This window comes from Nuphar pumila, chromosome 1 (assembly GCF_984573655.1).
Source record: "Nuphar pumila chromosome 1, dmNupPumi1.hap1.1, whole genome shotgun sequence".
NCBI lineage: Eukaryota > Viridiplantae > Streptophyta > Magnoliopsida > Nymphaeales > Nymphaeaceae > Nuphar > Nuphar pumila.
Window position 1 is genome coordinate 9281144 of NC_143249.1, and position 23404 is coordinate 9304547.

The 23404-nt window shown below is 36.9% G+C and overlaps 1 protein-coding gene across 1 annotated transcript in view; it reads left to right on the top strand.

Moving 5' to 3' along the window:
- The window catches only part of LOC149847906 (uncharacterized), a 39744-nt gene extending 16591 nt beyond the window's left edge, over window positions 1-23153 (top strand). The window contains exons 5-15 of the mRNA XM_090008108.1: window positions 3469-4522; window positions 5977-6424; window positions 15015-15068; window positions 15154-18019; window positions 18152-18265; window positions 18334-18464; window positions 19098-19190; window positions 19653-19922; window positions 20781-21432; window positions 22391-22466; window positions 22568-23153. Coding sequence (XP_089864234.1) covers window positions 3469-4522; window positions 5977-6424; window positions 15015-15068; window positions 15154-18019; window positions 18152-18265; window positions 18334-18464; window positions 19098-19190; window positions 19653-19922; window positions 20781-21432; window positions 22391-22466; window positions 22568-22667 — 5858 coding nt within the window. The 3' untranslated portion in view covers window positions 22668-23153. The remainder of the gene's footprint in view (window positions 1-3468; window positions 4523-5976; window positions 6425-15014; window positions 15069-15153; window positions 18020-18151; window positions 18266-18333; window positions 18465-19097; window positions 19191-19652; window positions 19923-20780; window positions 21433-22390; window positions 22467-22567) is intronic.
- The last annotated feature ends 251 nt before the right edge of the window (window positions 23154-23404 follow it).

Here is a 23404-nt window from a genome sequence, read left to right on the forward strand (position 1 = left end):
AAGTGCGGACATTGGTTACTACTCCATACATATCTTTAATTATACTATTGTACTTGATAGAAATGCCTTTCTTCATCATTGTCCACCAGAGAACGTCCCTAGGTACTCTATCGTATGCCTTCTTCAAATCAATAAAAACCATATGCAAATCTTTGTTCCTCTCTCTATATCTCTCAATAAGTTGTCTAAAAAGATGTATAGCTTCCATAGTTGATCTTCCAGGCATAAAACCAAATTGATTCTCCGATATCATGACAACCTTCCTCAACCTAGACTTAATCACCCTCTCCCAAAGTTCCATAGTGTGACTCATGAGTTTTATACCACGATAGTTTGTGCAATCTTGTATATCACCCTTATTCTTATATAGAGGCACCAAAGTACTCTTCCTCCACTCATTAGGCATCTTATTTGTCTGCCAAATCTTGTTAAAAAGATTTGTCAACCATTCTAAACCTTTCTCTCCCAAACAATTCCAAGCCTCGAGAGGTATACCATCTGGGCTAACTGCCCTTCTTGATTTCATTTTCTTCAAAGCCTCTGCAATTTCTTTCTTTTGAATGTTGCGCATGAAGTCACGATTCATCTCATGTAAAGGAATGGAGAAGTCTCCAGGATCCTGAGCATGACTTCCATTAAATTGCTTATCAAAATAATCTTTCCATATCTCCTTAATCTCCTCATCTTTGACTAAAACCCTTTGCGTTTCATCTTTGATACATCTAACCATACCCAGATCCCTCAATTTCCTATCTCTCATCTTTGCAAGCCTATAAATATCCTTCTCGCCCTCTTTGGTATCCAACTTGTCATAAACCTTCTTATATACCTTATCCCTCGCGTTTCGAACTACTTTTTTAGTTTCCTTCTTTGTTATCATATACTTCTCCAAATTCTCATTATCACGACTCTTACTTAGATTTCTATAACACTCTCTTTTAACCTTAATAGCTAATTTGACATCCTCGTTCTACCATGATGTATCCTTACCTAGCGGTGCACCGCCTTTAGACTCACCCAATACCTCCTTAGCCACCTTTCTCATGCCACCCGCTATCTTATTCCACATTGATTCTGAATCCTCCTCGAAACACCAATCAGCTTCCTTAACTACCTGCTCTACAAACATTCCTTGTTTAGCTCCTTTCAGTGTCCACCACTTAATTCTAGGATCTATCCTATGTCTATCCCTTTTGCGACATTGTCTAATTCTAAGATCTAAAATTAAGACTCTATGTTGTGTAACTACACTTTCTTCCGGTATAACCTTACAATCGATGCAACAACCCCTATCTCTTTCTAAGTAGGAAAAAATCTATCTGACTCGTATTAACCTCACTTTTAAATGTTATTAGGTGAGACTCCCTCTTCCTAAACCAAGTGTTTGCTAAGATCATATCATAGGACAAACTAAAATCTAAAATCCTTTCTCTACTTTCGTTTCTTTCTCCTATACCATAGCCTTCATATATACTCTCAAATCCATCCCTACTAATGCCTACATGTCCATTAAGGTCACCGCCGATGAAAAATTTTTCTCCATAAGATATCCCTTGTACTACTTCATCTAAATCTTCCCAAAATTAACACTTAATGGAATCATCTAAACCTACTTGAGGTGCATAAACACTAATAATATTAATAATATCCGTATCTAATACTAATTTAATAAGTAAAATCCTATCACCCTTCCTACGGACCTCGACTACATTATTTATAAACTCACGACTCATAACAATCCCTACTCCATTCCTCCTATTTATTCCTGTATACCAAATCTTATATCCCCAAGGTTCTATCACTTTTGCTTTCTCACCTACCCATTTGGTCTCTTGTAGACATAAAATATCAATCTTTCTCCTACACATAACATCTACTAACTCGACCAACTTACCAGTTAAAGATCCTATGTTCCAAGTGGCTAACCTAATTTTATGGTCTTGGACTAACTTCTTTACCCCCACCCGTCCAACAAAGTGAGGGAACCCTTGCCTATTTGACACCACACCCGGGCGTCGGTGTGATGCGTCGCTTCTGGGCGACGACCTAGCAACCTTTGCCCATTTATCACTGCCTCCGGGCCTATAGAGTACAATGCGTCGCTCAGTAGGGAACGCCCCCAACGAAATTCTCATATTGGTTCATATTCATAGGGTATGAATAAGTTTTTATGCTGGCTGTCACTGGCCTACCACAACCCTCCTCCTTTTATATATATATATATATATATATATATATATATAGAGAGAGAGAGAGAGAGAGAGAGAGAGAGAGAGAGAGGATAATATTGGCTACCCTTGACTGCACTGTACCCTGTGGTAGAGACAGCCTGTTTCTTCATATGTGTGAAGCATGACAATGATATACAGTTAATAACAATTAGTAACCAACAAACTAGAAAAAGAATAATTCAAATCTATGAGATATGTATTAACAGCCAATGAGAAAATTAATAACTTATAATGTTAAACAGATGCAAAAGAACTCAAAAGATTAATGTTAAAGCACACACTAAAGGGCGACACAGTATAATTACATAAGTGTAATGAAAATTAAATAAACACAGTAGTGACTATTATGGAACAAAATACAGAATTTAGTTGAAGATTGTTTGGATGGGATACGACTGGTTTTATGAGTTTTTCAATATGACTAGTATAGGGGCTACATAACAGGAGCAAAAATGTTGTATCCTTGTGACATAGGGTTTGGGTTGCTGGGGCCATTCTAGTACGCCTGCTCCTCTCTCTCTCTAAAAAAAAATCCCTAAAAAAAGCGGGCCTGGGTATTGGGTCTGAGTTGTTCCTAGCCGAGCTGTTCCGTACCCATGTCCCATACCCGTACCTATGTCCAAGTGTGTCAACACGGGTACCCTGCCCTTATGCATGTACTCGTCTTACATAATCTATTACTGTTACTTTTTTCAATTCTAAAATAAATAGTGAGCATTAAAATATGACATTCTATGAATATGTTTTAGATGTTTTGGTCATTACGTGTATGCTAGCTGCTAGGATATGTAGTTGTTTGCAATTGACCATCAGAGGTTCATGAAGTTATTCTGACAGAAACTTCTACATGTTTTTACGAGTTAAATGTGAATCAAATTTCATTGTCAGAAAATAAATGAAACCTGAGGATCTGGATCAGTTTTGAGTTATGGAGCTGCATTTTCGTTTTACTCTTTATTGTTATACCTGCACATGATAGGTAAGCATTCATAGTTCTGGGATCTAGTGTGCTCCAATTGTTTGAACTCCATTTTGTCTTGGTATCAATTGCCATGCGTAATTTTTTCACCAGCAGTTAGGTTGATATCAAATTCTCTATGAATTTTCCTTCCATTCAATTATTCATTTGGTATCATTGAAATTGTCATTATTGGAAAAATAAAGATCTTTTTTCAACTATGGCTAGAAACTTAAATATATTTTTGCAGTGATTGAATCGTGTGCTGCTTATTTTCAGATGTGATAAGGCGCATAAATGTGTTGAAAGAAGAGGTTTCACGGGTTGCTGAGAATGCCACACTTAGTCATAATGAGAAAACCAAAATAAATGCTGCTAAGTACTCAGCTATGATGGCTCCAATAGCAGTGGCTTTGGAACGTCGTCTGGCTTCAACCTCTCGGAAACCAGAAACTGCTCATGAAACCTGGTTTCAAAATGAATATGGAGAGCAATTGAAATCTGCAATTGCGGCATTCAAGGTGCCTCCTGCTTCTGAGGTTGCACTTGCTGATGTTTGGCGGCCATTTGATGCCATTGCAGCATCTCTAGCAACTTATCAGAGAAAACCAACCATTACGTTGAGTGATGTTGCTCCACAGCTGGCACAACTCTCAGCTTCTGATGTTCCAATGCCTGGTCTTGAGAGGGAAGTTACTCTGCCTGAATCTTCTGAAAGTCTTGGTCCTGATCTGCAAGGAATTGTCACAATTTCTTCTTTCTGTGAGCAAGTCATCATCTTATCAACAAAGACGAAACCTAAAAAGTTAGGTATTTTGGGTTCAGATGGCAAAAAATACACATATCTTTTGAAGGGACGGGAAGATCTGCGCCTTGATGCAAGGATTATGCAGTTTTTGCAAGCTGTGAACAGTTTTTTATACTCATGCAGGGATACTCGTAGTCGTTCCCTTTTTGTTCGTTATTATTCTGTGACTCCTATTAGTGGACGGGCTGGTCTTATCCAGTGGGTGGATAATGTAATTAGTATTTATAGTGTGTTCAAGTCTTGGCAGAGTCGTGTGCAGCTTGCACAGCTTTCAGCAATTGGTGCTGGGAATACAAACGGTGCAGTTCCACCTGTTCCGCGTCCTAGTGATATGTTTTATGGAAAAATTATACCAGCACTGAAAGAGAAGGGGATAAGGAAGGTAATTTCACGAAGGGACTGGCCTCAGGACGTCAAGCGGAAGGTTCTTCTAGATCTTATGAAAGAGACCCCTAGACAACTTTTACATAGAGAAATATGGTGTGCAAGTGAAGGATTCAAGGCTTTCAACACGAAACTAAAGAGGTATGACCATATGTTGCATCTTTCCTTGTGCTTTCATTTTTATTTTTATTTCCTTAATTTTTTAAGAACCTGTTAATAATGTCAAAAGATATGCTCTCAATTTTAGTTCGTGTACATTGTTTCTGAATTGATTCTAATATGTTCACTCTTTTGTTAATAGTTTCCAGAATGATGTTACTAATTGTATGCCTGTACTTCTCATACCATGAACAATTACTTCCACTTCCTCTTTTTAAGATCTCGTACCTTCAACATTGATTCTATGCAATTATATCTTAACTTTCTCATTTGGAGTGATGTTTATTGTCTATTCCGTATGTATCTCATTTGGAGTGATGTTTATTGTCTATTCCATATGTATTGAGTTGTGTGGAGCAATCTTGTAATATTTCTAAGCAGATGCTATTTTATTTTTATGGCAATATTAATGGTAGAATGTGTAACTTTTATTGGCGGTCGATTGCTGTTTGTAAATCATGCTGTTAGGGTTACTTATGTTGATACTAATCACACTTCCCTCACTACCATGAAACATTTGGAGATCATTGCTTGTTTGTTCTTTCCTCTTTCCCCTCTTCTACATAGTTCTTGTACTGCAAGGTTTATCTGCAGATTTTCATGATGTAAATATTGATCCTTATGATCTAGGCATGGAATCTTCCTCTAAACCCTTCTGTTAAATCATATTATTTTCTTTACATATCTCCATCCATATTCTTTTTTCACTCAAGCCACTTTTTCCCCTTCTAATGATCTTCTTCCTTTCATTTCATTGATCAAGTCATGACTTGGCATCTATTGCTTGATGTCATTGCTGACATAGCATTATTGGCTGATACGTCTTCTGGTTTCTCTCTTTATTTTTTTCTTCTTGCTTCTTTTTCCTTTACTTATTTTATTCAGCGTTTCTTGCCTGGCATCATTGTTTATTGATTGTTCTAACAGCTGGTTGGGTTCTCATTGTGCTTCTCTTCTATTGTTGTACACCCTTCATCTTCTCCTAATTTATTTTTTCTTGAGGTCAGTACCAAATTAACACTTCAAATTTCTTTGTATGCAAGCTAATAATGGTTCCTATCTACAGTATATGAAAAAGTTGATAATAATAGCATGTGTGTGTGCTTGCATGTGGCATGTCTGCACATGTGCATGCCTGTGCACATGTGTGTGCATGTATTTGCAGGTGTGTGTGCGTGCATGTGTATGAGAAACCCTTTCCTACATCCATCATGCGAGTTTGAGAGCCTTTGCAGCACACTGCGGATGTCTTTCGTTGATGGTTAATGCTGACCAAGGCAATGAGAAAATTTTCACAAACAAAAACATGCAATTGCTTTCAATAGTTCCTTTCTTATAAAGGACCTTTGGGACTGTCTAGAAGTCTATGCTACAAAAAAAAGTTATCCTTTTAAAATTTCTATTTATACATAAAGGCCTTTCACTTTTATTTTCAGGTATTCTGGCAGCATGGCAGCTATGAGCATGGTGGGGCATGCCTTGGGTCTAGGGGATAGACATCTTGATAATATTCTTATAGATTTCAGCAGTGGTGATGTTGTCCATATAGATTACAATGTGTGCTTTGATAAGGGTCATAGGTTGAAGATTCCTGAGATTGTCCCCTTCCGGCTTACCCAGACATTGGAAACAGCTCTAGGATTGACCGGAATTGAGGGTGTATTTAGAGCAAATTGTGAAGCTGTTGTTGGTGTAATGCGGAAGCACAAAGATGTATTATTAATGTTACTTGAGGTATTTGTATGGGATCCCTTGGTAGAGTGGACACGTGGAGATATTCATGATGAGGCAGCGATTGGTGGTGAAGAGAGAAAGGGTATGGAATTGGCAGTTAGCTTGAGTTTATTTGCGTCTCGAGTGCAAGAAATCCGTGTTCCTCTGCAGGTATTTTTTTTTTAATTTGATCTTCTTTTCGTTGGATAGTCAAAGGAAAACCGCTCATCACCGACCGCACATTGACTGGCCTCCAGTTGGTAAAACCCTTGAGCCCCGCCCTGCCCACCCGGGAGTACACCCAGCTTCAACCTTGCAGCAAGGGATACCACCCATGGGTTTCGAACTTGTGACGTCCCTTCAACTTGGTAACATTCACAAGTGGTTCCTACCAGATGAGCGGAGCCCTTGTGGGTTTTTTGCATTGGATCTTCTTGACCTGTGCCCTAATGTGAATTTGCATGACTGCTGGCTGGATATTGATCTTTTAGCTGTATTTCCTGCGCAAGTTCATGGGTGATTATTTGATATACTGCTACAGATATGTTCAGCATCATGCTTTTGCATTCACAACACGTGTGCATATGGACTCTCTCTCTCTCTCTTCTTTGTAGAATAAGTGACTGAGGAGAAATGATATGTGCTTCAAGGAAAAATTGCCTTCTGAAAAAAAAAATATATGTGTGTGTGTGCATCTGTCATACTTGATCGGGATATTGCTTACACAGAGAAATCGATCTATGTCTTTCTGCTTGATGCAATGTTCTAAGAAGTTACTGTGGAAAACACATAGCAGCAGTGAAGTTTACCAGGACCATACTTCTGATTTCTTCAACTTGATGAATTGAGATTAATTTGAAGCTTTTTTTTTTTCACTTCTGCTCCAATAGAGAAATGATTTAGCAACTCACCTGCAACCTTTTTTTTATTCTGGTCAGATAAGAACCATGAACAGGAACAAGACTGGTATCTTCAAATATACAGTATCAACTTTCACAAAAAATTTCTACCTAATTTTTTGGTTCACATGTTTTGGTAAACCTCAATAACTTTTGTAGTTTCAGACAAAAGGAAAATATTATGTCTATCGCTGCACATTGATGGAGACCTTCAACCTATGTTAACTGGACACTGAACAAGCATCAATGTCGAACACATGTACGAAGTCCCAATCACAACAAACCTTGAAAATACATATTGAAATGACTAAAATTCCCTTAAAAGTAATGGCATTTTTTTTAAATGCATGGTTACTTTTTGGGGTCATATAGTAACTTTGACTTTGTATATTTAAATTTGTAAAGTTCACTTTTTTCCTTTTTGAAAAAAGTGTTTGACTTTTGATTTTTCTCTAAATCCAGAAGACTCAATCCCCCAAAACTAACCATCATTTTCAAAGATGTCATTACTTGTCAGGGTATTTTAGTCATTTTAATAAGTTGAATGCCTCTAATGTTAAATACAACTAGTTTAATGTTAGACACACACACACACACACACACACACACACACACACACACACACACACACACACACATATATATATGTATGGTTAAAGTTTGCTACAATTGTTTGTATGTGCAAACGGCATATCCAACTCCTTTTTTTCGTCCAAACTCTAAACAACTCCATGGATGTGATCTACATGTTTTTAGTGGGAACCGGATTTTGAATCGTCGGAATCTGACATGTGTACAAGTTTTTCCAGTGAGTCAAAAGTCAACAGAAGTAAATGTACTGATTTCTCAATTAGAGGATTAAGCAATTCCCTTGTCATGACATAAAGTAATATATGAATGAGATAGAGAGAGCTATGCCAAAACCCAAGAAAATGCAAAAAATGCATGGTAACAAAATAAGAATATGTATAATATCAAGTTTAGATGAAATATTGCTAAGTTCTCTTAGAAAATGAAATTCGAAAAAGCTATTTGTGCTAGAAGTGATCATTGTTTATCATATAGTAAATACTTGAGCGAACAAAAGATATCTTGTACGATATCACACTTTCATTTTTGAATTGTTGATACACCACGTCTAGTGTCCAACATTTGGCATACCGTCTTCAGCATATCCAATAGTGCTGGATACTTTGAAGTTCAAAAATAGCTATGTCCAAGCCCGTGTCAAGAAGTGTCAGTGTCGGATGTGGTTGTACACGGACACACTAGACTTCTTGGAGTGTCCAGGTCACATAGCCTTCGACCATTTATGCTTCTTTAGTTTACATGTTGGTCTCTAGATTTCTTTATCCTTTGGTCTGCATATCAAGCTTTGAGCTTGTGTTTTGCAAGTCATGGAATATATTATCTTTTGTCTTTGAAACAAAACCTTGTGTACCAATATATATATATATATATATATATATATATATATATATATATAACAAAATACCCATCAGGGGTATTTTGATCATTTTCTTTTGTAATAGGGGTCAGCCCACTAGGGGCTGAGTTTGTAATTTCCTTTTTGATTTTTATAAAGATTGTACCGTGTGACTGATTGGGACAGCCAAACTAGTCATTGGACTAGTCCCAACTGTCATATTTATGACCATTGAGGCTAGCCCAACTCCTAGTTGGGCTGCCCCCTTCTCTTATAAATAGGGATCTCCCTTTTGTGTTAAGTAATGCTTTTTTAAGCATTTGTTAATGAAAGACCCATTATGTTTAATTTTCTGAGTTGGTGTGTATTTTCATTGTGTGGATTCTTTAGTCCATATTTTTGGTATCTCATTATAGCTTTTGTGGCACTCTTTTGAGATTTTGTCGATTTTATTACATGGTGTCAAAGCCATCAGTTAAGGATCTTGTTCGTGTGGACGTGAGAGTGCGGATCGTATGATTGTGGGCTCGTGGTGTTCAAAGAATACTTTGCTTCAATTCTATCTTCATTCTTTCTCCACTCTCTCTCTCTCTCTCTTTATATTATCTTCTTTATAGAGATGGAGGATGAACGAGAAGTTGTCATCTCCATTCCCGTGAGACTCAATGATACAAATTATGTGATGTGATCATCTATAATAAAACACAAAATATGAAAAAAGGGTTTATGGGGTTTGGTTGATAGCACCGAAAGAGAACCTAAGCTTGTTCTTACCAAGATCGAAAATGACAATGAAGTAGCGCTTCAAGGAGAAGAAATGTCTAACGTCGTTGCTGAATATGAGAAAAGATAGAAAGAGTGGAAGATGGGTCATTCCAAGATTATTAGATGACTCATCAATAGTGTTAACATCAAGAAGTGCTCTAGTTTGACAAAATTTAATTTTGCTAGTGATGCATGGAAGTATCTTAAGAATATGTATTGTTTAAAAGACATAGCTCATGTATGTAATTTACAAAATAAAGTTGGAATTATGATTTAAGGAGAAATGAACATTAGGGAATACTATAATGCTCTTTCCCTTCTTTGGGATGACTTGGGTTTTTTAAAACCTAAGCGGGATTGTCCTCAAGACGTAGAACTCGGTGAAAATCAAATCAAAACGGATCATTTTTACCAATTTGTCAATGAGCTTAGACCTCAATTTGAAGGAACCAAATTGACTCTCCTTCATAGAGGAGGTGTTCCTACCATAGTTGAAACCTTAGAAGAATTGACTATGGAAAAGAATAGATTAAAGAAACCCTCTTCTATAAAAAATGAGGAATCGGTGCTTGCCATGGCAAAGCCTAGAAGTAACACAAGAGCTTATAAACTTCCTTACTTTGTAAGAAATTCGAATGACTATGGTAGAAGCTCAAATGATTATGGAAGGAACTCAAATGACTATGAATAAAAGAAGGGTGCTAAATTAATGTCACTTTTGCAATGAGCCAGGTCACATTAAGCCATATTGCTCAAAGAGAAGAAAAGAAGATCGAAGAGATGAAAAGAAAGTTGCCTCTATGGGGTCATCTAGCGAAAATGGTGGTATCTATGAAGGCTAAAAAAATGTGTCCCTTTCTTAACTCATGAAAGTTCTTCAATCACTATTCAAGGCTCATGTCTCTTCTCTCACCAGTGTGGTCGTCTTTACATGTGTGGACCCTGGTAAGACTTATTGGATTCTTGATTCCGGTGCTTCTTTCCATATGACTCATAATGAGTCAATATTATCTAAATATCGTATTGATTCCAATGATTCTTATGTTTCAACCGCTGATGGAACCTCTTTAAAAATCCAAAGTTGTGGTACTTTAAAACATTCTTCTAAACCTAGCTAAAATTTTATGTTTCAAACATTAGAGTAATGCCTAAACTAAATCTCTTATCCGTTTCTCAAATCATCGATCATGAATGTAGTCACTTTCTCATCAAGTGGTTGCTTAGTGCAGGATCACCGGTCCGAGAAGACGTTTGGGCGAGGCCATAGAAGAGGGACATGGACAACTTAGAACTTTTAAATCAAGATTTTTTTAATTTTATTGAAAAGAAATACATTGAAAAATGGCATAGGAGATTAGGACATCCAAGCATATCAAAATTGTATTTATTTCCCTTTCTTGAAAATTGTAATGAAAATGAATATGTTTGTGAATATTGCATTCTCAGAAAAATAAAATCTTTACCATTTGAACCTAGTCATTTTGTCTCTAAAGAACTATTTGAGTTAATCCATTCAAATGTATTGGGACCCGCTCCAGTTATGTCTAAAGGAGAAGGAGGTGTATCTTATTATGTTATATTTGTTGATGACTATAGTAGTCACACTTGGATTTATTTCCTAAGACTCAAATATGATGTATTTGATTGTTTTAAAAAAATTCATAGTTATATAAAAAATCAATTTAAAGAAATCTTTAGATCTGATTCTGGAGGTGAGTTTTTATCAAATGATTTAGAAAATACCTTGATTCATCAAAGATCTTGTCCATATACATCGTAACAAAATGGGTTGGCCGAAAGAAAGTATTTGCACATCATTGAAACTACTAGAACTCTTTTTATGTAAAAAAATGTTCCAAAAAGGTTTTGGCCGAAGTCGCTCTTACGACGGTCTATTTAATTAATAGAATGCCATCAACCATTCTTGAAAACATTTCTCCTATTGAAAAATTGTTTAAAATGCCTTCAGATTATAAAAGATTAAGAACCTTTGGTTCCAAATGTTTTTTTCCTTTCTAACAAAAATGATAAGCTTTCTGCTAAAGTCATCCATTGTGTTTTCTTAGGCTAAGCAGAAAACCAAAAATGATATAGGTGTTATAATATTGAAAAAGACAAACTATATGTTTCAAGAAATGTGGTCTTTAAAAGGAAAATGAATTTGGAAAAAATGAGTCTAAGGAACCTTGTGAAGACTCTTTTTTACTTGATTTAGCTAAAATGAATGTTGATGATATGGATGGGAATGATTATGATATTGTTAATGATATGAATGATAATGATGTTCAAGATGTGCTTGAGAGTGAGTATAATGACACTCATGATGCACATGATACCTCTATTGATATAGTTGAATCTGACAATGAAGTGCAAATCTATTCTCGACGAACTCAAGATTATCCCCATGTGCACTAGAAAGGTATTCTCAAAGTCAAGCCACCATACATCAACCTATAGTTAGGAGATCTACAAGATTGTAGGTTCATATGAATCATTTGAACCTAACTATAGAGTTTGTCTTATGACCATTCACTCTATAATGAGTTTAAAAATTATCAAGAATGGATTAGAGGCATGAACAATGAATTAAAAGCTTTAGAAAAGGCAAAAACTTTGGAAATTCAAACTTTATCCAAGGAAAAGAAAGCCATAGGATGTAGGTGGGTTTACAAAGTTAAAACCAAGAGTGATAGAACCTTAGAGAGATCTAATGCTAGACTTGTAGTTAAAGAATATAGTCAAAAGTACGGTATGGACTATGAAGAAACCTTCGCTCCCGTTGCTCGTATGACTAATGTTAAAACCCTCATCTCTATGGCTTCAATTAAAAAATGACCTATTTTTTAGATGGATGTTAAAAATATCTTTTTAAATGGTAACCTAAATGAGAAAGTTTATATGGAATCACCTCCAGGTGTAAGATTGACACATGTAAAAGGTTCTTCGTTTGAGGAAAGCCTTGTATAGTCTAAGCAAGCTCCTAAGGCTTGGTATGATTGATTCAGCACCGTGATGATTCAACTAGGTTTTAAATCTTCTTATAGTAACACTGCATTGTTTGTTAAGTCTTCTAATGCATGTATCATTATCTTGTTGCTCTATGTGGATGACATGATTATCATGGAAGGTGATAAGCAGAGAGTTAACCATATCGAAGATGTTCTCAAATCCAACATTGATATGACAAATCTTGTTTTTTTACGTTATTTTTTGGGTATTGAAGTTGCATACTCGGCTCGTGGTTATTTTTTGTCTCAGACTAAGTATGTTACCGAGATAATAGAGTGATATGGGCTCTCTGATGAGAAAAGAGTTGATACTCCATATGTTACCAATGCAAAGATGAAGAAAGATGATGGAGAGCCTATAGACAAATGATTGGAGCTCTATCTTATATCTCTATTACTCATCTTGATATTTCTCATGGCATTCATTTTGTTAGCCAATTTCAGCATGCTCTTACTACAATTCATATGAGTGTTGTAACGAGGATTATTAGATATATTATAAACTTTATAAATTATGATTTATTTTTTTTCATCTTCTTTTTCATTAGAAGTTATTGCATATTTTGATTCTGATTGGGGAGAGATGTGAATGATAGACACTCAACCACAGGTTCTTGTATTTTTGTAGGTGATTATCTAATTTTATAATGATGCAAAAAACATCAAAAGGTGTTTCTTTTTTCCAGCGAAGCAGAATACCGTGCCATGGCAACAACCACTTCTGAATTAGTATGGTTGAGACAATTGTTAGAAGACTTGGGAGTTCACATCGCAGAATCCTCAAGATTGTGTTGTTACAACAAGATCGCAATATACATTGCAAGCAATCATACATTCCATGAAAAGACCAAACACATTGAAATGGATTGCCACTACGTTCGTGAGAAATTTGTGAAGAAGACCATCACGTTGTCATATGTACTATCTGAGTATCAACTGGCGGATTTCTTCACGAAAACTCTTCTATCACCCATATTTCACTTCCTCCTTGACAAACTCTCGGTTGTTGCACCGTGAGTTTGAGGGGTGTGTGTGTGTTAAGATTGTGTACCCAATATATATATATATATATATATATATATATATATAAACTGAAATACCCATCAGGGATATTTCAGTTATTTCCTTTTGTAATAGGGGTCAGCCCACTAGGGGCTGAGTTTGTAATTTTTTTTTTATAAAGATTGTATCATGTGACTGATTGGGATAGCCCAACTAGTTGTTGGGCTAGTCCCAACGGTCATATTTATGACCATTGGGGGCCAGCCCAACTCCCCCTTTGCTTCTTGTTGTGCTTATAAATAGGGATCTCCCTATTGTGTTAAGTAATGCTTTTCTAAGCATTTGATAATGAAAGATCCATTATATTTTATTTTGAGTTGTTGGTGTGTATTTCCATTGTGTGGATTCTTTGGTCCATAAGTGACCGCTATTGTATTGGTATCTCATTGTAGCCTTTGTGGCACTCTTTTGAGATCTTGTTGATTTCATTACACAGGCCACATAGCCTTCAACCATTTATGCTTCTTTGGTTTACATGTTGGTCTCTAGATTTCTTTATCCTTTGGTCTGCATATCAAGCTTTGAGCTTGTGTTTTGCAAGTCATGGAATATATTATTGTTTGTCTCTGAAACAAAACCTATTCAGAGTCCTTATAATCTGACTTTAAATTTTGGCAATTGTAAGCTTTAGGTTTGGGATCTTTTATTTTTTTGGTGTAGAAACATTGACTGTCAAAATCTGCTGACAGGTTAAGTTACATTGTGCAGAACTGGTTGGACTTGGACTGTGAAACGCATTTGTTCGGATATGACTAATGGCATGTCTACGAGCACAGGCACAAATAATGACCTCTAGAACACCAAGAAGAGCATTCAATGAACAATAATAAGAAAGTTCCAGACAAGCGAACTGCTGATGGAACTTGTAATGAACAATTAGTTGAGTACAAGCACTTGGGAATTAAAAACGGAAGCTGGGTCTGTAGAAAGTATTGCAATATAAGTTGAAACAATGAAGGGCAACGAACTCATAGATTACCAAATCAAACAGAAGTCTGGAGCTTTTTTTTCCATTAATCAGTCAAAATTTTATGAGGTTCAAATGAAAAGATGGAGGATCCAGTCAGCTTCCAGTACTAGGTGTGGGATTCAAAAAAACACCTTTTTTAAGAAAGAAGATGTTTTAAGAGATAGAAGAGACGTAACAAAGGGAGCATTTGGGTGTTTTTTGATGTTCTTTTGTTTATTTATTTATTCTTTAATGAAGACCAACTGGTCTGCACATTATCTCTGATGTATGAGCAGATTCCACACAAAAAGTAAAAAATGGCATACTCAACCTACTCATGCTTAAAATTTCAAACTTCTGTAGAAAGCTCGCATCCTGCCTCCAATAATATGCTACTAGAACAGAACAGTAAATAACGAATTGACTATAACAGATTTCTAAACTATGATAAAGCTTTAAAATGGATGCCAACGTGAGTTTTACATAACAATTGGCAATTCTCAAGTTTATATAGACAAAATTTGTCTGTTCCTGAGAAACACTTTATTTCCATTGAGGAGAACCTGCTGCACTTTGTTTTTCATTTTCCTGCCTTTTAAAATAGCAAATGACACTGTAATTATTGTTTAAGGCTTATTGTTTGATATTATAGGAGCACCATGATCTTTTGCTATCTACAGTGCCAGCAGCTGTATCTGCACTCGAGGTAAGATAAGATAATTGTCCTTTTTCTTTTTTTTCTCCCTCATGCCAAGCATATGCTGAGAGGTAGTTCTGTTGATAATTGTCAGAGATTTGCTGATGCACTCAACCAATATGAGGTTGCATCAGCCTTCTTTTATCATGCTGATCAAGAAAAATCACGGCTGCTGTTACATGAGTCATCTGCTAAGTCAATTGTTGCTGAATTAACCTCCAGTTCAGAACAAAAGCATGCATCGTTTGAAGTTCAGGCTTGTGAATTTGCTCAAGCAAAAGCTGCAGCAAATGAGAAAGCCCAAGAAGCAGCCTTGTGGATGGAGCATCATGGAAGGATCCTTGATGCACTGCGCAATGGTTCAGCTCTTGAACTCCAATCAGCTTTGAGGTTTGGTACCATGGGAGAGGCCTTGTCTCTTACATCTGCAGTTCTGGCAGCGGGCATTCCTTTGACAATTGTTCCTGAGCCTACACAAGCTCAATGTCATGATTTAGATAGGGAGGTAGCTCAAGTAATAGCTGATTTAGATTCTGGCCTATCTAGTGCTGTAAAATCGCTACAGATATATGCTTTAGCATTGCAAAGAATTCTACCTCTCAATTATGTAACTAGTACTAAGGTTCATAGATGGGCACAGCTTCTGCAACTTGCTGTGAATAACCTTTCGTCTGAATTTATTTCTCTGGCCAGAAGACAAGCTGCAGACCTTGCTCTAACGCAAGGTGATAAGCCTGATTATGTTTGTCAGAGGTATGAAGCTCTTCATCATGATATTGAGTCTACCATTAATCAGATTAACAGGGTTGAAGAAGAGTGTTCAGAACTTGAAGGTTCTATTGATCTGGAGACTGAATTAAAATCTAAGGACCGACTGCTATCTTCTTTTTCGAAGCATATGCAGTCATTAGGCCATTCAAGGAAGGATGAAGAGGAGCTTTATGTTGTTTCTGGTCAAACTAAACAACATGAGATGAGGGATCTCAAAATGGTCCCACTAGATATTGAGGACAAAAAGTCCAAGGCGCTATCTGTTCTACATCTTGCTACAATTGCACTTTATAGTGAAGTTGAGAGTAAAGTGTTCGAAATTTCAAATAATGTCACTGGAGGAACTCTGCGGAGATCTGGCCCTGATGCTTTGCATTCTAATTCAAAACGAAGTTGTGAATTGGAGGAGCAAATAGAAAAGTGTATACTTGTTGCTAGTACTGTTCATGAAATACATGAGCTGAGTGGTTTACATATTTCCAGAAGATTTCTTGGACATGGAAATACAAAACCTGCTGTTGAAGGAAATTGGGCCTCTCTTTTTCAAGCCAGTGTTCAGGCATCTAGAAATTTGATTGAAGAGATGACTCGATCTGTCCTTCCAGAGATTTCTAAAACTATTATTTCACAAAATTCAGCAGTAATGGAGGCCTTTGGATCTCTATCACAAATACGTGGTTCTGTTGACACTGCAGTTGAACAGCTTGTTGAGATTGAATTAGAGCGGACATCCTTGTTGGAGCTTGAGCAGAACTACTTTATTAAGGTTGGGCTAATCACAGAGCAGCAATTGGCACTTGAGGAGGCTGCTGTTAAGGGCCGGGACCATCTTTCTTGGGAAGAGGCAGAAGAACTTGCATCTCGGGAGGAAGCTTGCAGAGCGCAACTGGATCAACTTCATCAATTGTGGAACCAGAAAGATGTACTTGCAGCTTCACTTACTAGGAAAGAAACTGCTGTTAGAAATGCATTGATTTCTTCTGAACAACGCTTTTTAAATATGGTTACTGTAGAACCAGGTGGGGACTTGCAGCTTGTTAGGAGCAAACTACTACTTGCTGCACTGATGAAACCCTTCTCTGATTTGGAATCTGTGGATCAATTTTTGTCATTATTTAGCATGGAAGCTTCTCAGTCAAAGGGGACCTCAGTCAATTTATCAGATCTGTTGAGTTCTGGATGTCCTTTGACAGAGACAGTCTTGAAGGCATCTAGTTTGTTGAAAAACCATTCTTTCTTTATCTGGAAACTTTGTGTTGTTGACTCTTTTCTTGATTTGTGTCTCCATGATGTATCTCCTTCGCTTGATCATAATCTTGGGTTCGATCAGCTGTGCACTGTCCTGCAGTTGAAGCTAGAAATTCAGCTTCAGTCCTACTTGGATCAGTACCTGCAAGAACGGGTTGCACCTGTTTTCTTGGTACTCTTAGGCAAAGAAATGGAGTTGCTAAAGCACTCTATTGAAGAAGCAAAAGACTTCACCTCCAATCAGGCAAAGAGGGATATTGTAGCAGTGAAGCGGGTGCAGCTAATGCTTGAAGAATATTGTAATGCACATGAGACTGCTAGGGCAGCAAGGTCTGCAGCATCATTTATGAAAAAGCATGTTAATGAGCTTACCCAAAACCTTCACAAAGCAAGCTTAGAATTAGTCCAGATGGAGTGGTTGCATGACTTGTCTTCACAATTTCTACAAAAAGATGATAGTATATCTCATCGTTATTTTTCTGATGACAAGTTATTGCCTGTAATTTTAAATCTCAACAGGCATAAACTTTTGGGAAGTATACGATCTTCCATGTCACTGATCACTAAGTCAGTAGACAATCTAAAAACTTGTGACAAAGCTACTGTTTTGGCTGAAGGGCAGCTTGAACGGGCTATGGGATGGGCATGTGCAGGCCCAAACACGAGCAGCTCTGTAAACAACCTGTCAAAGGGGTCAGGAATACCACCTGAATTCCATGACCACCTAAACAAGCGAAGGCAGTTACTCCAGGCTGCTAAAGAACAAGCAAATGATATTCTCAAGATATGTGTTGCCATTATGGAGTTTGAAGCATCCAGAGATGGTATTTTCAGGCAGCCAGTAGAAGTTCCTGGGAAAACTAGTCCTGATGGTAGGGCATGGCAACAAGCATACCTGAATGCTTTGACAAGATTGGATGTTTCTTACCATTCTTTTATACGTGAGTCTAAGCTTTATCATTATAATATTAAGCTTCTTTTTTCAGGTTTATGTTTATGTTTAAATAGAATTTTTATGAGTCATTTAGGTTTAACCCATTTTTTTTCTTCTAATTGCTTGAATTTTTTATTAGGAGCTGAACAGGAATGGAAGCTAGCACAGAGTAGCATGGAGGCTGCAACTAGTGGCTTATTTTCTGCAACCAATGAACTCCATATTGCTTCTGCAAAAGCTGATTCTGCTTCAAGTAAGTGTATCTTTTCCTGGATATGGTCAGTTTAAAAGATGATGATTACTATCGTTTTTATATTTCAGGTGATCTGCATTCAGCACTCTTGACTATGAGAGATTCTGCATATGAAGCAAGTGATGCACTATCTGCTTTTGGTCGTGTTACAAAGGGGCATACTGCTTTGACAACAGAATGTGGCTCCATGCTTGAAGAGGTTGAAATCTCTGAATTCACACACACGCACACATTTTTTTACTAGAGTGGAAAAATTAAATCAAAATAGGCTACTTTGACTAGAACCCAACCTGAAATGTCCAATATAGATCTGAGTATGTTTTGACTTCTCCCAGTGAGAGTCCTCTTGATCCTAATGGAAGTTCAGGTCAGTTGCTATGGGTTTGAACTTTGATTCAACACCAAGATCAACCTCTTTACATAACATAGGCCCACTTCTTTAGGATTGAATTTGACTTGACGAAGGCCAATTCTGATCCCTAACAGAATTTAATTGAATAAACTTGGGTAAAATTTTGGACCCACTTAGCTGACTCCACTATTAGATGAAAAGGTAACTTGTCAAGATCTCCTAAATTTGAAAACTTGTTTCCTCAATCCTAGCTAATGCCTAGAGTAGTACCAAGATCACTCTTGACAACCATTAAATAGATCCAATGTCTAAGATAATGGAGTAGGCGCACACACTGGGAGCACCTTATCATCAACATGGATTGTTTTAGTGCCCTGTCCGGCAAATTACTAATGTATTCACAGTTGTAATGTTCAAGTATTGATATGCACATTTTGAAATATTCAACAATACTGTTTCATGCTCACTCATCTTTTGTAGGTTCTTGCAATAACTGATGGTATGCATGATGTGCACAGTTTGGGGAAAGAAGCTGCAGCCCAGCACAATGCCCTCATGGCCGACCTTGCAAAGGTGTTTTCTTTAGTCTGATTGTAATATAAACAGTTTTCTTTATCTGACATCTTACTGAGGTGCTTATGGTTGACTTACTAAATTTAATTAGCACAAGCGGATCTGTCTTCAAAGTAATGAACTAATAACACATATATCATAGCATTAGCCTGAAAACTTTCACATAAAACCTTTTGTTCATAACAAATTTTAGTTCCTTATTGCAGTCAGCCCATGGTAGATTAAATGTCCTATATTGAATGAAACATGCAGAGGCCCTACAATTCTTTATTTCCTTAAGATTGTGGTAATACTTGTTTTCATGGTTGTATGCAAGTACTCTGTTACTAAATGTAATTTTTTTTGCCAATATTTGCTTTTGTGAACTACTCACTCATGGAATTTTTCTTTTTTGATATGCAGTAGTGTTGTGATTCCAGCAAAAAAGTATGAAATTTTGATAAGATCTGTTGCTTCTTGCAGGTGAACGTGCTCCTTCTTCCACTTGAACCAATGCTGGCTTCAGATGTGGCATTCATGACTGATACTATTCCAGATGAAAGAGAGAATTTGTTGGAAAATCCTTCAATCCACGGTCAAAAGCTATATCAAAGTTATGGTCTAAGAATTCAGGAAGCCTGTCAATCTTTGCATCCTATTTTGTCATCATTTTTGTACTCTGTGAGGGAACTGCATTCGATGTTAATGAGACTTGCAAAGTCGGCAAACTTTCATGCAGGGAATCTCCACAAAGTAATTTCATCATCCTTGGATAATTTATTTATTAGCTATTGTTTTCTGCTGACCTTGGAATTTGTTCTTTGATTTAGTTTTTAATAATTGTATGGTAAATGGTCAAAGCATGTGTTTACTTTTGAGGACACTGGTTTAGTTTTCTTAATGTCTTAGAACTATGAAGTGCCTTTAAATATCATCAGTGGACTAGCCCATTTCTATGCCAAAGTCAATTTTCAAGCTGTTTTAAGCTTGAGCTTCTGGACGTCTGATTCCCTTTTTCTTTCTCTTCCTTTTGAATGTTCCCTGCCTGCAAATTCTACAAAGTCCCTCCATATCTATTAAATGGATATTGTGGGCATTTTATATGGAAACATGGTCACCATACCATAGTGATATTCTCAAATTGTCACGTTTTTTAATGTTATTTTTTAAACAAAGCTCCGAAATATCATGCTAAACTGAAATTTTTTAAAATGAAAATGTCACGATATTTCCATTAAATAATTGCTTTCAATCTTTTATTTTCATTTCCATTTTTTTATTGAACATCTTTGAGATGAGATTTTCCCAAAAGTTCATTTATTTGAAATTTCTCTCAAGAAAAACCCTCTCCAGAATTATTGTGAGACCAACATTTGTGACTGATTAAAAACATAATTTAACTGTGCTGCTAAAAGTGAATTCCTACATGGGATTTTTTCTGTTGGTTAGATTGCCTGAGAAATTAAACATAAATACGAGGAAGAAAGCAAAATAATAAACAGACATTGAATACTCATGGCCAATGTGTGTGTATTTTATATCTGAGCAGCAAGATAGCTTATCTTGTACGTTGGAGACATGTGATTCAGTAATAAAGGAATTGTTGGACAGGCACTTGAAGGGCTAGGAGATAGCCAGGACGTAAGGTCGCAGGAAATTGTTCTGTCAAGGTCGGGACTTTCAGGGAATGAACCACTAATAACCAACAAGGATAAGGACTTCTTCCAATCCGACATCAGAGATGGAGATCAGGAAGTTCTCAGAGTAAATGGATCTTCCTCACCAGATGAAGAATGGATATCTCCACCAGACAGCATATACAGTAGCAGCACACAATCAAGTCATACATATATGGAGGGTACTACTGTTGGTGATTTGAGTTCTCTACAAACCATGGAGCAAAAGAGTTCTATGATTGAAGCAAATGCGGATAATTCAGGATTGGTTTCACTCTTTGGCATTGACGAGCAAAAGAGTTCTTCTATCATAAAGACCGAGTCCCAGCATAGAGAAGCAACACATGAATGTAATACCGGTATGACTGAAACAGGTAGTCTGTTTGAATCTGAGGCAACTTCAGCACCTTCTTCAGTAATCACTGACAACCAGCTCTCCCCAGCATATGGTTCAGGGAAGGACAGTCATGAAATTCATAATTCTTTTTATGGAAAAAGAGGGGCTATGGTGGACCGTCTCAAGGGGAAAGCTGAAAGTAATGATGACCCGTCTTCAAATGCTAAGTCCAGAGTATGGGTTAATAAAAGTAAGAATCATAGATTCATAATCAATTTGTTTCCTTATGATAGTTCTGCAAATTTTCAGAGCATGATCTCATTAAAAAAACTGGTTCTAGCATAATGTGATTGAAAAATTGCTATATTCTGCATAATGCGGAATTATTTACACTAACCAACTTTTTAATGTGTTTTCTATTTAAGGGCAAACTGCAAAAACCTGCCCTGCTTTTTAGTTATTGCATCTAGTCACCTAAATTTTCATCTTTTTCACAAAGTCGTGCCTGGTCCTAAAATTAATTGATTAACCATTGTTTAGTCAAATAAATGAATAAAATGTGCTTAATGAAAGACAAAAAGCTAATTTTATATCTTAGTTGTGTACTTGAAATCCATTAAGAAAAGCATGTGGCTGAATGTAATTAATGAAAAAGTTGGTTTTTTATATGAAATAGTAATAACCATGGGTTTACCTTTTTATTTAATTTAGTAATGCAATTAAACATAGTTTTATGTGCTCATTGAAGAGGTGTCTGCATGCACCAATGATATATGCTTCTGATATGTACTATTTAACCTTTCTTAAACTGCCAAAAATGTTTTATTTATTTCTCAATGTAACTTTTTCATTAGGAATAGATAGTTCAAATTGCAAATCCTGTCTGTTTTAGTTTTTATTTGCTGCATCTTCAAACAGCAAAATGATATCCTTAATAATCTCAATTTGTACTTTGGGTTCTTTGCAAGCTGATCTATGTATCTTATCAATTATAAACCTCTGTTGTGCAACTCCCTCATGATTATATGTGCTTGTAACGGTCCTCTTGTTTCTGATTCCTTAGATGCTTTTGGGTAATAAAATTAGGTACTTGACCCTTGTCTGTAGGATCCTTAAAATTAGTTGCAGTTTCATTTGAACTATCATATGAAGTCCTGGGATGTGTTTGAATTGATAATTGTTATAAACATCTGTTTTCCCTCTGACAGAAAAGAATGCGTATGCTTTATCTGTGCTGAAACGTGTTGAGATGAAACTCGATGGACGCGACATTGATGGTGACAGGTATATGCAGCTTGGATGGTAGTAGGAGGATCTGTAATTTTTATGTTCCAAATGTAATATAGCTTGCTAACTCTATGATTTTGTGCTATAAACTTGTGCAGGCAGCTGAATATCTCAGAGCAAGTGGATTATCTTCTTAAGCAGGCTACTAGCGTTGACAATTTATGTAACATGTATGAAGGTTGGACGCCTTGGATATAACAATTGTCCTCAGTTATTCTCTAGTGTCCTATGTTGTTCACTCCTTGCGCAATGTTATCTCATCTTGGATTCTTGGTGCACGAATGTGTGTGTGAGAGAGAGAGAGAGAGAGATGTGGCACAGGCAATCTGTAATCCTGATGTGAGCTTCACAAGCTTAAGATCCCAATTTGTGTTTGGCAAGCCTGGATATGGCGCAGTGAATCCATAATCTTCATTCGAAATAGCTAGCTTAAGATCCCAGTTTGAGCTTTTGGCAGGTTCACAACCAGACCTGATTATCAAGAGCCTTTGATGAAGATTGATATTAACAAAAAATGGTAGTCTTGCATGGCTCCTACCGCCAAGCATGATGTGACATGCTCCGGTAATCAGGTGAGCTCTGATCATTTTTGGTTGGATGAATTAGCTGTACTATCTTGGTGATTTTTAACTTCTATACCAGGCGAGGTTGTCATTGATATTCTAATTAAAAAAACAAAGTTTAGCATCTTCCCGTCAGATGTATGGTTTGGAAACTTGACGAGCAGCCTGTGGCTTGTTTCGGTGAAAGCTTGGTCGCAGTTGTAATATAGGCTTGGCAAGCCGAGCCATGAGTGCCCCAAAGGGGTTTGGCGTTCCTCTAGGCAGGTGGTCTAGGTTCAAATCCCATGAGTGTCAGCTCTTGCACAAGCCAAAGTGTGGTGACTCCCTTGGGGCAAGGGGTAAGCCCACAGAGATTTACACTGCCAGGACAGT